Source organism: Camelina sativa, chromosome 17 (assembly GCF_000633955.1).
Source record: "Camelina sativa cultivar DH55 chromosome 17, Cs, whole genome shotgun sequence".
Classification (NCBI taxonomy): domain Eukaryota; kingdom Viridiplantae; phylum Streptophyta; class Magnoliopsida; order Brassicales; family Brassicaceae; genus Camelina; species Camelina sativa.
This window is the reverse complement of record NC_025701.1, coordinates 5472387-5485809: the sequence shown is the minus strand read 5'-3', so window position 1 is coordinate 5485809 and position 13423 is coordinate 5472387. Positions and strand designations below refer to the sequence as shown.

General features: G+C 35.2%; 3 protein-coding genes across 4 annotated transcripts; 1 reads left to right on the top strand and 2 right to left on the bottom strand.

The window, feature by feature from the left end:
• On the bottom strand, positions 116-4055 carry LOC104755484 (putative disease resistance protein At4g10780). Of its 2 annotated transcripts, none has more exons than XM_010477880.2 (3): positions 3853-4055; positions 915-3492; positions 116-828 (listed from the first exon to the last, which is right to left on the bottom strand). In XM_010477880.2, the coding sequence occupies exons 2-3, from the start codon at positions 3489-3491 to the stop codon at positions 808-810; spliced, it is 2598 nt and encodes an 865-aa protein (XP_010476182.1). In that variant the 5' UTR covers position 3492; positions 3853-4055; the 3' UTR covers positions 116-807. The 2 variants fall into 2 exon arrangements, with proteins under 2 accessions (XP_010476182.1, XP_010476183.1); XM_010477881.2 differs by having other exon boundaries at positions 3902-4055.
• On the bottom strand, positions 5848-8342 carry LOC104755483 (flavin-containing monooxygenase FMO GS-OX-like 2). Its single transcript, XM_010477878.2, has 7 exons — positions 7693-8342; positions 7383-7453; positions 7123-7275; positions 6935-7017; positions 6694-6829; positions 6415-6591; positions 5848-6313 (listed from the first exon to the last, which is right to left on the bottom strand). The coding sequence occupies exons 1-7, from the start codon at positions 8252-8254 to the stop codon at positions 6098-6100; spliced, it is 1398 nt and encodes a 465-aa protein (XP_010476180.1). The 5' UTR covers positions 8255-8342; the 3' UTR covers positions 5848-6097.
• Positions 11462-12595, top strand: LOC109129868 (putative F-box protein At1g12190). The gene has a single exon (XM_019238848.1). The coding sequence runs from the start codon at positions 11462-11464 to the stop codon at positions 12593-12595; it is 1134 nt and encodes a 377-aa protein (XP_019094393.1).

Here is a 13423-nt window from a genome sequence, read left to right as displayed (position 1 = left end):
TTTTGTTTCAGATGCTTCAAGATGCTTCAAGACTGGCCTACTTCAGACACTAAAAAAAAGAAAATACAAGAGAGGAACAAATTTTTGAGTTTAACTAAAAATCCTTCAGAACATCTAAAAATAATCATCTGCTTACGTTAACAAAACCAAACCAACAATCTAATTTGTTTCTTTGTTTTTAACATAATATTTCAAAGATTACTACAGAACCAAAAACAGAGGGAGAAAAAGAAATCATGAGTTGTATCTGTTTTTTTGCACACAAAAAAAAAATAAAATAAAGAGAGTTGTATCTCTGTTCTACGAGCTGTAGCTCTTTCATTATTAGGCTCATATCAAGTGTTGTTTTTGAATCTCCTAGTCTCACTGTCCTCAAACTTGACAAATGTGATACACTGATATCCCTGAAAATGCTCTCAAGTCTCCTCGTCCTTGCCAGTTTCAGTTGTCATACCAACTTGTAGTTTTTCTGAAGGAACAGAGTTCAATGACATACTTTTTCATAGCTCTCAAGTTCTTGAGTTTAGGTAGTTCATATAATCCAACGCCCGGCATGCACAATACATCCCTCTTTATGTTTTCCAAAATCAGATGATATCCACAGAGCCATCTCATGAACCACATCATGCATACCCACAAAATCTTTATCCTTAGCTCCCTCCAACAACAAAGATCAACGCAAGAATACTGAGCATATCATTACCTTTGGTTGAATGCTTTTTCTCTACCTTCATCTTGTTTTATGATTAAATCTTCGACAAATTGAGAGAAATACAGGAAACGTGACTTCACATCCTTCACGACTTACTAATAGCAGTAACCTACGACCTAAAGCAGCCACAAAGAAGAAAAGGTTTCAGTTTGATATTTGGAAAACGAGAGAGTGACATAGCAAAGAAGGAAAGGAGGTATACCATTTTGCGTGTCGGCAAGAAACGAAGTCTTGTGGCTTCATCCTCCCACTCAATCCCTTCAATCCAATCTGTAGCTTCACATTTTATGACAAACCCTTCAACTTCAGCTACGCTTTTAGAATCAAGCGGAAGCTTCCCCAGTTTGGGACATAGTTCTATGTACATTTCCCTCAGACATGGAAACAGCAGGGGAGTCCAGTAGATGCTCTCCACCACTGGTAAGTCAAGCATCACTAGAGTTTCTAGTTTTCCAAACGGAACAATACCTTGTAGCTGCTGCTGCTTATCAGTTTTCTCTTTGCTCACTACTTCTTCTAGTCTCCCTAAACTCTTCACTTCTAAATGTAAAAGGTTTGGAGCGAACAACAACCAAGTTAAATCTTTTAGACCAGAACACCTTTCTATAGACACAGATGAGAGGTTTGGGAAGTATGGACTACTAGGGCTACGGAGATTAGTCGGAAAAGTCAATAAATCAATAGATTCGTCCCAAATGTCTTTGATAACTACCTTTTGAATACATCTCCACAACATGCCAGAGAAAAACAGTGTCTCCAAAACAGATCTTGACTTGATCTCAATGGTTAGAACTTCTAAGCGTTTCAAGAGAAGCAACTCCTTCAACCTTCCGTCAAACAAGAGTTTATTGCAATAACGTAACGTTAATGTTCTTAAGCGCGACAAATTTGATATCCCATCGATGCTCCGAAGACTTGTTGTACCCTCTAGATACAGATGCATTAGTTTCTTTAATTTTTGGAGACAAGCAGGTAGTCGCACAATCAATGTTCTTGATAAATCAAGATACTTCAAGGAGACCAACTCTGATATCTCGTCCGGCAATCCATCAAGACGCAAGTTCTTAGACAGATCCAAAACAACTAGCTTTGGCATACACATAAAGAATTTACCTGCAATACTTGTCAATGGTATGTTTTCTTGGAGGAACAAAGTTGTAAGTTTGGGACACTTGGGACTACCAGATATCTCTTCAATCTTATTATTCATCAGTGACATCCTTTCCACAGCCCTCCAATTCTCGACTTCTGGTACCTTGCATAACCCAACACCTGCTCTCACGATACACTTTTCTCTATTTTCCCCAAGATCAGATGATATCCATAGAGCCATCTCACGAACTACATCATGCATTTTCACCTTTGATTTATTCCTTCCTTCCTCCAACAACAAACATGCACGGACAAGGGTACCAATTATCTCATAACCTTGGTTTAATGTTCTCTCTCTACCTTCTTTTTCACTTATGAATCCTTCACATATCCAGTAGTCTATCAACTTCTCTTTCCTCATCAAGTAATCTTCAGGAAAAAGAGAGCAATACAGAAAGCATGACTTAATCTGGTCACCCTTCAAACTGTCATAGCTATACTTTAGAATAGGTAGGATTTGGTCATCCATGCCAGAAAAATCTGCAGCATACGAATTCAGAACCTGAACCGCATGATACCATTCTTGTATAGTCCTCTTGCATGACATGGTCTCGCCAATGACATTGAGCGCCAGTGGTAGGCCACAACATTTTTCGGCAACTTTTCTTGCTTGTTCAGTTATGTCTGGATGGCTTTTAAGGGTGAGTTGTCCAACCTTTTTCTTGAACAAATCCCACGCGTCATGCTTTGCTAGACACTCAACTTCCATTGGATCATCAACCCCCATGTGGCCACATACTTCCCTAGAACGAGTGGTGAATACTACTTTGCATCCATTTTCTCTTGTAGGAAATGGGACTCCGATTTCTGTTAAATCCACTTTTCTCCAAATGTCATCCAATAACAAAACAAATTTCTTATTCTTCATATGAGTGTGTATATCAGTGACCTTCTGTCTTTTCTCTTTTTGGTTCCAACACCCTCCACTAAGGCCTAACTTCTCAGCAATCTCATCTTGAATCTTCTCAACCCGTAGATCGCTGGACACTACAATCCAAATGACAATATCAACCCTAACACTTACGCCACAAAACTTATTGTTGATCTGTGCGAGAAGAGTTGTTTTCCCTACTCCTCCCATCCCGTAGAGACCCATGACACCAGTCTCATCATCCATGAGACGGTTCCATGCCCTTTCTAGCATTGTTTCTCGACCAAAAATCATTGGTTGCAGAGGTCTTTCCTCCACCACATCTGCCATTACTGAATCAGCCACAACTTCAAAGACTCCATCAGATTTGATACTCTCAACCTCTTTCAACATCAGAAATACCCTTCTCCCGTACTGAAAGCTAGATGTTAAGTTTTTTGAACAAACACCAAAAAGACACAACCTTTGAAGTTCAACGGTTTTAGAACTACTTAAATCATCAAAATGGTTCTCGATGGTCTGAACACTCGTAAGCCATACCTGGACTTCGTTAAGTCTTTGTAGACCTTTGCCCTCCTCCCTCAGCACCCTTCTTAACACATCTTCTCGCCTTGCCTTTAGTACTTCCATGGATTTCTCAAGAGCCACCAAATTCTTCTCGAGGTTACGAATGTAATTACCTCTGCCACAAAAGCAGCTACCGGCACGGTTCAACACTTGATCGCAAGATAGTTGGAAAGACACACAACCCCCCATCCTGCAATTTCACAAAGACAGAGCCAAGGAAGCTTAATTCACAATTAACATCTGTGATGTTAGGAGATCACATGTAGCCAAAAAGAAGACTTGGACTTTTGTTAGTCATATTCGTGAATGAATGATTTCGTCCAAGTCAAAAGTCGTCTCTATCTCTCAGGTCCACTCAAAAAAAAAAAACTTAAGGGGGACCAAACTTTTTATTCACCACTTGATTGGAGATAAGACAAGCTAGAGTAACAGAAACTAACTAACCATTGCAGCTCATGAAGAGAGAAACACACAGATAAGTAAAATTCAATTAAAACCCATAAAAGAGATCAGGAAAATAAAGTAGAGAGTAGAGAGACAGAGATCAAACTTTGAAGCAGCAACTCAAGTAATCTCTGTAAAGCAAAGAGCATACATACTACGCAATAAGAGGGAGACAGAAATTGAAGTGAGAGGGAGAGATAGAGAAATCAGCGAGAAGAGACTGCATCACCCAAAAAAAAGAAATATCAAATGAAATTACAAAAAGTTTCAATTTTTTTTCGAGCCCTTTTGCTCTGTACTACTACGATTCAGAGAGTATCATCAAATTCAAAAAATCTATCTTCTTATCTTCCGTACGGTTAAGAAAATATTGACTAAACCAAACCGAAGTTTAGGGTATGGGCCTGGATCGGGTTTTGAAAATTGGAAAACTTGGAATAAAAATATGTTAGGCCGGCCCAAATTACTTAAACATATATATAGGCATTGTAGCCTTTAGGGTTTAGGAGGCACAAGACGTACAAGACAAGAATCATGGGGAAGCAACGCCCGCGCGGTCGAGGAGGGTGTTTCACAAAACGTTACCCGATGCTACTTAGCTATAAAAAAACTTATAGTCCTAATTATGCAAGAAGAAGAATACGTGCGTCTCAGAAGGAATCGGATCACTCTGAGGTTACTATAGCTACCGCCGACCCTCTTCAGTAGGTGTCCATTTCTTATTATCTCTCTAATGTTTAGTCAGAATGTTTTTTTTAATTTAAGTGATATATTGCAATTTCAAATGATACAGAGGAGTGTAATACCATAAATTAATGGGAGATTCTCAAAAATAGCACTAAAATAAGTTTTTGTTCCAAACTTAGCACAACATCTTTAAAATTCCAAAAATAGCACTAATTAATCTTCTAAAATTAAATCCTAAATTCAAAATACTAAACCCTACCCCTCAAAACTATACCCTAAATGTGAAATTGAGAACCCAAACATAAAAAAAAACAAATTCTAAAAATTAATTTTAAATATTTTATAATATGTTAAATAATGCTATTTTGGAAATTTATGGAATGTGTGCTATAATTGTCCATAAAACTTGATTTAGTGCTATTTTAGGGTATTTCTCTAAATTAATTAGCAGTAGCTAGCTATATGGATCGTTGTTGCTCATATATTCTCTATGTTGAATGTTTTTTCACCTGACTGATCAGAATAGCTAAGCAAGCTCCGATCGAGTTTAAAGATACGACTCCTCCACTACTAGAAGCGCAAAACTTTGGAAAAGAAGAAGAAACTCTTGATGATCAACCGCAAATTGCCAAATCCACCATTTGAGTCAGTAATTATATTTTTGGCTGCTCTCTACGACTACGTTCTCTAATTTAGTACCCGGCCCGGAATATGTTTTCTGATGTTTTGTAACTTCAAAACTTGCGATGCTTTTTTTTTGTCTTTTAAAAGACCTGTTATGCTATATGCATGTGATTTTGAGAAAACCTTTGTCATGATAATTAATGTCCCCGATGGCATTGTCTCCTTGTGTAATCGCTGGTCAAATACATGTTCATTTCACTCGTTTGCTCTGTTCTCGTCAACAAGTGCGAACCAGACATCTGTTTATTTCGCTGTTTCTCAATCATCTCCAAAAAAAAACATTTTAAACCAAGCACAATAGCTAAGGATATTCAGGGGTTAACCGATTGTTAAAATCGCCTTATAGTTGAAATGAAGAGCATTGTTACGCTTTTCGTAGGAGAGGCATCATAAGGTCATCATCTGAGGCTAGATTATGACTGCATTTTCTAGGCTAAAAGAGGAATTCTTCTCGTAGATACCTCTTAAAATATAGGAGTTGGCTAACTCAAAGACAGAGGAACTTCTTTCTTCAATAACAAATCCATAGTGATAAACTGACTGTTTATGATGATGGTTTAAGGATCCTCACAAAAAATGGATTCACTTAAATAAGGATCAGTTAAAAAATGAAACTAAAGTTAAGAAAAAAAAAGGAAATAGATTTAGTGGGTCCGTGTAACACAGCAAACAAAAGTAAGTCCCACTCATTCATAAAGCGCCACAAGCAAAGAAGTGCTAACTGATGATGTCATGCGTGATGAGTGCACAATCATGCAATGGCAAATTTGCTTCTTTTTTTTTTTTCTTCTGAAAGGCTCACCGCATTATTACTTACATATTTTTATAAAGTCATTCCAATTATTTTTGGTTTAACACTTAGTCCCCACATACATTTTTGGAAACATATCAGCCATACAAGACACACTTCCAATTACAAAACATACACATGCATCGCTTTCACATAATTAACAAAGGTCCCACGTCAATTATCAAATTTGTTAAGTTTTCAGCATCGGCAACAGTTCAGGATAGCTTGACGTAAATTTGACGAAATCATCGTATGCTTCTGCGATGAGATGATCATCGTCCCAATTATCCCTATATGTAGCGGATTGTGCATAGATTCTCTTGAAACCTATGTAAAACATTTGTTCTCTCCATTTCTCTATCCGGGGATAGTCACATTGATCCGCAAGCCAATTATCATATTCAAACTGCCACAATAATTTCACCAAAAATAAATTGTTTAGCCTCCACCGTTTGTTATCAAGATAACATTATTGCGAAAAAGTAGGGGTAAGAGATATATGTGTACCTGAGAGTCATCAGGCATCAAATGTGTATATCTTTTGGGAATTCCTGAAGATTCAAGCTTATCGTAGAACGCCTTAGTGTCTTTCATCATCTCGTCTTGTGATGGGAGAGATACTCGACCGGACAAGACCGCTGCCACCCACTTGCTTTGAAGCTCAAACATCGGAAAGGGGGAGATCTAATACATCAAGTGAAACCAAACAATGAGATTATTTGCATAAGCAACAAGATATTCACACACACAAAAATAAAAATTATACACATTTCAAAGATTATTAACCTGCCATGGTAAGCCAATGAACGAAAGGCCCGGGGCAAGAGCCGGAGGAAATACATGCTTATACAATGGTCCAACTCGATTATCATCCACGGTTACTTCACCTTTTGTGTCGACAAAGGGGAAGTAATATTTGTACCTGAAGATAGTTATAACAAGATACAAAAAGGGTCAATGAAAAACGTTTTCACATATTTGATGTGCTCTGTGTTTCAATGTTTAAGCCATATATAGTCTATCTAACCCGGTACAATGCATAATGGTATCTGCGTAAACCGTCTTTCCGTTCTCGAAAACCACCGAACCGTCTTCGCGTGCAATTTCAATCTATTGTACAATGAAATGAACGTCACCAGAAATCATTCAGTGGTTTATTATGGAGAAACTAAATCATAAAAACAATCAACATGATTCATTCATTAGCCTATATACCGTTGGGTGAAGCCATAGATTGTCATAACCGGGAAGCTTCTCATAGGTCTCCGGTGAAGTCGACCTAGACGAAACATGGACTTCTTTCGCCACCTTTGCAATATCTCTGCTTATATCAACTCCACTCGCCGAGCTTCCGATCACTATCACCACCTGGAAATTACACAACAAACAAGGAAACGATCCAAGAATTTAAAGTGAAGAGAAATGTTGATATATCACAAGATTCAATATAGTATATGACATATTTCGACAAGTACCTGATCTTTGAATTGATCAGGAACACGGTAGTTGTGACTGTGAATTTGCTTGCCTGGCCATGAATCTATTCCTGAAAATAAAAGCAAAATTATTGTTATTTTTCCCTAAAGGAAAACCTAAATCATCCCAAGAGAACTCTGTTTTTTTTTTTCTTTGAATAAAGAGAACTCTGTTTTCTATATATACTTTCTATTACTTGTAATAAATTTTAATGTATATTTTTTTTTAACCAATTCATATATCAATTAAATTAAATTCTTCTTAACTTGAACAATTGAAATACACAACTCAGGACACTTGCTTATTTACCAGCGATAAGAGCGTGACGAGGCTCTGTATAATGTCCGTTACAAACCATGATAGCGTCATATATCTCGTCGGCAACACCATCGGAGCTTCTAGACTTAACCCTCCACTTCCCTCTGCCCTCCTCCTCTGCCTCCACCGGCTCTGCCTTAACAACCTCAGTCTCGAACCTTATCATCTCCTCGATATCGAACTCTTTAGCAAAGTCTCGCAGGTAAGCAAGAACCTCAGTATGAGCCGGATGTCTTCTCGGATCCCTCGACCCGTCATGTAGTCGGGCCGCAAAAGGGAAGTCGGTGAAACCCATGCATTCTCTGGGGATGTTGGTGCGTAGGGATTTGTAGAGGCTCGAGTGGACGACGGGTCGGGTAGGGTCGAGGCTAAGCGGGTCTGGTTCGACTTGAGAGGTGTAAGCCCACACGCCTCCGATTTGGCTCCCGCGCTCTAAGACGACTACTGAGTGGCCTTCACGGCGTAGCTCACGAGCAGCTACGAGTCCCGCGGCTCCGGCTCCGATTACTGCTACGTGGCGAGAGATGGCTGGATCAGGATGACTCGGTGCCATGTTAGGTTATTGTGAAATAATGAAGATGAAGAGATTGTGATGGTAACGAAGAGAGTGAGGTGATGGTGTTTGTTTCGATCATAACGATGTGCATTATTTATATATACGAAGAAAAAGGTGATACTAACGAACGATGACGTGTCACTTCATTGTATACAATTCTTACATAATCTCGTCTGAATATTAAATTCAGTTAAGTAGCAAGGTTCCAGCCGTGGTTATTAGATGTTTACACTCTAAAACTGATTATAAAAATTGGTGGTTTCTAAAAATAGCATAATCTATTATTGATTCTACAAGAAGTTGAAAAATTGGTTATATATCATGAAGTTTCTTATAAATATTTGCATATACATTATATGGGATTTTTACAAGAGGTATATATAGTATATAATTTCTTGTTTAGTTGATCAAGTGAATGTGCTTCCACGATAATTGATTTTAAAGGTGAAAAGAAATAATAATAAGGTTTAATTAAGTCATTGTAATTAACTCTCCTTTATTAGGTTACTTTTTAATATCCGACGAAGATTGGTTCCTACTTCTTTTAAAGTGTTGCCGAATGTATCTACCACACAACAGTGTCCCGGACCATGTGTGTACTATTCAACATGGCATACGAAAAAATAAACTTTTTTCTATTATAATATATGTATGATTAAATAAATTATAGTAGAAAGATGGATATGCATCATAAAATATTCTTACCACCATCCACATCATATTAACCAATATCATTGCTTATTTCAGATTATAGATACTAATAAGTACGTGATAGACTTGTAGATCAAATTTTCAGAAGTGAGCTTTTTTTTTTTTGAAAGAAAAGAATCAGCATTCGATCGATTTAGAAAGTCTGTGTAGAGAAAACGTAAGACTGATCTGTATATTAAATATAATATTGAAAATATATAATATATACCCAAAATTAATTTTATGGTTGGAGACTAAATATATATATTAAAATCGGTAAAAGCTGTATGGAGACGGCAAATACGAATCGACTACGCCATTTCTTTAAAAATGAAAGACGCCAAATATGAAGAAAATATCTATCAAGTTGCAAACAAAACCATTACGAAAGTAGTTTTAAAAAATGGAAACATTTTAAATTACTTTATCGACACTTTCGTCTTTTTGGACAAAACACTAACACCACAGATTATATATCAAACTTCTTGAAAGATTTACCAATTATAGGATTTAGCTTACAACAGATGTGGTTGAATTATTGTACACGACACTACTCTTTCCTTTACCTAAAACTAACTTTTTAATATATATATATATATATATATATATATTTTTGCATATATTAAATAATTCATACTAATTAATTTGCAATTTTGATGTCTTTTAAAATAGGTTATGCAACAACAAATATTTTTGGTGCTGTACATCTAAATATCAAAAATACATTTTTTGGTATCAATGTTAAGTTTACAATATACATTTGACTAACCCCGAGAGGCCGAGACCAAAATGTTTCCATGACGTTAAAATTTTGATGTAACAAGCGAGTTTAGCACGGATCGAAGTGATTTTTTTTTTTTTGCAGCAGATGATGTGAGATGAAGTTGCAACGTTAGTGCGAAGACGACAATTTCTCTGGTTCCAAAATAGCATATATATTGTAGCTTGGAAAAGGATGTGGATAACATATAGTCCTGGTTTGTTAGTAACCTTTTTGTTATTCATAAATTCATAATTATATTGGGGTACATTTTTTTTTCTTTCTAATTCAATAAAAAAACTTTATTCATCGATACCTTTTAAAAGATGCATAATTTGATATTACAATGATTGAACGAAGATGATAAAGCAAAAGAGAAGTCAACTTGTAAACGGGATACAACAAAGAAAAGTCGAAGTCATCTAAGGTTGGATAAACCTAGTTAAACCAAGTTGAAAGAAAGTTTCCTGCATCTAACGAGTTGAAGAGACCGGAACAGACCGATCAAGACTTGCTCTTTCACTAATGGTAGCTTGGTAATATCCGTCAAGTAGTTTTCTTAAAAACATTTATTTGTATTTGTAAGTACGATTAAATAATACATGTCCATCCAAATTCTTCGAAAGTCGAATCTATCGTTGGTCCCAGTAATCTCTAATACTAAAGGTTAGAAGGGTCCAGCAAGAAAGCAGAGACGCAGTCTTTGCAAACCGCCCTCATATATATTTGTTTCTAACATAGAATTGGAACGCATGCAGTACGTACGATAAAACAAGACAAGAATCATTGCTAGAAACCAAACTCCAGTGTATGAGAAATTTGAACTCAGTTCAGTTCTAACTTGGTGAAACCTCGATCGCAAACTTCCACAATGTCGTAATCATTAGAAAAAGTCGGATTGAGAGCAATATCTCTTGAGACATTAATATTTTAATTTTGTTATCACAAATGTTCACTAGGCACTTCAGTGGTTAGCCACGTGCACTTTTCGACGGGCCAATCAAAATATTAAGAAAAGTTAGGAAAATATTGAAAAGCATCTCTTTCTCATGAGACATCAACATCCCATTGTAAAGTAAAAAAGAAGAATTATTGAAGCCACGTAACAAAAGTTTTTTTTTTTTTTTTTTTTTTTTTTGAAAAAACACGTAACAAAAGTTACTAAAGAAATTTAAAAACATGATAAATGCTTGTTTTATTGCTTAATAAATAAATAATGCACGTCGTATAAGCGAACTTTTGCCAAAGAGCCTTGCTTCTGAGAGTAGTCGCGTTGGGTCTAGTTTCACTTCTAGAAGTCGATCGAAGATACAATGTTAGTTTTTTATGAAGATCCCTTTTAAAAAAATGAAAACATATAATTTTGAAATATATGTCATGGAATAACTAAAACTTAAAATACATCTTATGCTAGATTTTCAATTTACTTATTACAGATTCTAAATTATTGAAATGACCATATATATATAATTAAAAGTATATTTATTTCTTAACTTTTTAGATACATTAATTACTACAATTGTTGTATCATACAAAAGAGATAAAACATAATATACTATGTCATATGTTGGAGAAGTTAATCCAAGTTTATTAGTTATGCTTTAAAAAATATTATAATTTTAGAGTATGTAAATTAATTCTTCTATTGTATAAAGCATTTTCCTTTTATTTTTTTTCTTAACTATATCTTCCCACCTCTTATTATATATTGTATATTATGGTTGTTTACCTTCATAGTTAAATCAAAGACCAAAATGGCGCATGTGAATCTTCCCGAGGAATTGGTGGAAGAGATACTCCATCGTTGTCCATCTCTATCTCTATCCCGATTCAGAACCGTTTCCAAAGAATGGAATACACTTTTCAACGATACGACGTTCATCCACAAGCACTTGGCTCTGATCCGTACTCAGTTCCTTTTATGGACCAATTCCAAGGTTTATTCGGTAGGTCTCAATCTCAACGATAATGATCCAAAAGTAGAGCTGCGTGAGTTGGCCTTAAATATTCCAGATTTAAGTTATCATAGGACAACAAACTTTCTTCCTTGCAATGACTTATTGTTTTGTGCCTCATGGTGGTGGAACAACAAAGCGGTTGTTTGGAACCCGTCGTTGAGACAAACTAGATGTATCAAGTCGGAGGAAGAACATTTCAGGTTTGGTGGCATAGGGTACGATAGTGGTAATCCCGGAAAGGGTTATCATATATTTGGATATAGTTATCGTCGACGAAGTTTTAATGGAACTAACTCTATGTTTTATAAAAGATTTTCTATGTACAACTTTGGAAGCAATGCGTGGAAGTGTATTAATGATGTTTCAGAAGAAGAGACTTTCATAGAAGGATCAGATTCATTAGATAACAATGTGTCTTTGAATGGAAATTTGTATTGGGCTGCTTCTGACTTCACGGTTGATAAATATGTTATCCAAAGTTTCGATTTTTCTAAAGAGATATTAAAAATCTTTTGCGTTCTGCCGTGGAAGAAGAAATATTCTGATATTCCAGTCCTCTCAGTTTTTAGGGGAGATCGACTTTCAGTATTAAATAAATTTAAAGGAACAAATGACATCGAGATTTGGGTGACAAAGAACAAGATTAACGAAGATGTGGAGAATGTGGTGTGGATGATGTTCATGACAATTTCAATACCCATTTATAAGGGCTCTAGTCCAAGTTACTTCATCAATGACATCTACGAAAAGAGACTCGTCATGTGTTGTAGTGACGAAAGTGGAAAGGGTTGCATTTATATTGTCAGTGGCCATGCGAGGAAGAAGATTCAAATAGATTTTGATGTTAGTGAGTTTAGTCATTGTTTCTATGATCCTAGTTTAATTCCTATTCCCTGCGAGGGTTCAGATCAAGAGACAGACAATAATTAGAAGTTTTTTTTTTTTGGTTATATATTTGCTTATTGGGTTTCTTTCATCTTTTCAAGAAACTCTAATAATTATATATGACATAAATTTTATTAAGAAAATGTATATATAATTTAATTTGATGGTGTGTTTTGAAAAATGGTCCATCAAAAATAGTGCTTCATGAATTTCTTCAACAAAAAGGTTACACGTTTTAATTTGTTTTCCAAATACACAATAAAAACCAAAATCCACAATGTAACAAATTTACTTTATAGTATGACACATTAGAAGAATGTGAAATCACAACTATATATTAAAACAGATCTCATCCTAATATTTAATATATTTTACTTAATTAGTTGTAAATTTTAAAGTTTATTATCATAAAACTAAAACCATACTTAAAAGTTTATTTAGTTTATGAAACATTAAATTAGATTGATTTCTTAGTTTATCTAAAAACTTACATTAATTGCTAACATTATGTATCTTAAAAGAGATAAGACAATACTATGTCTAATGCTTGGGAAGATAATCCAAGTTTTAACACATAATATGTTTTTAGTGTATGTGATTTAATTCTTGTTTATAGTTAATCTATATTATATCTATATGTCAATTACATTAAAGTAGCTAGATTATTTCAACTTTACATTAATTGCTACAACTATATTATGAAGATGTAAGATATATATTATGTCTTATTTTGGAGAAGGTAAATCTAGCTTAATTTGTAAGATGTAAGATTATATTCTTTAATTAAATTTTTTTTTCCTAGTTAACTTTTTTTCTTTATAATTTATATATTGCATATTATGTTGTTAGCTTCATGGTTACAATGAAAACCAA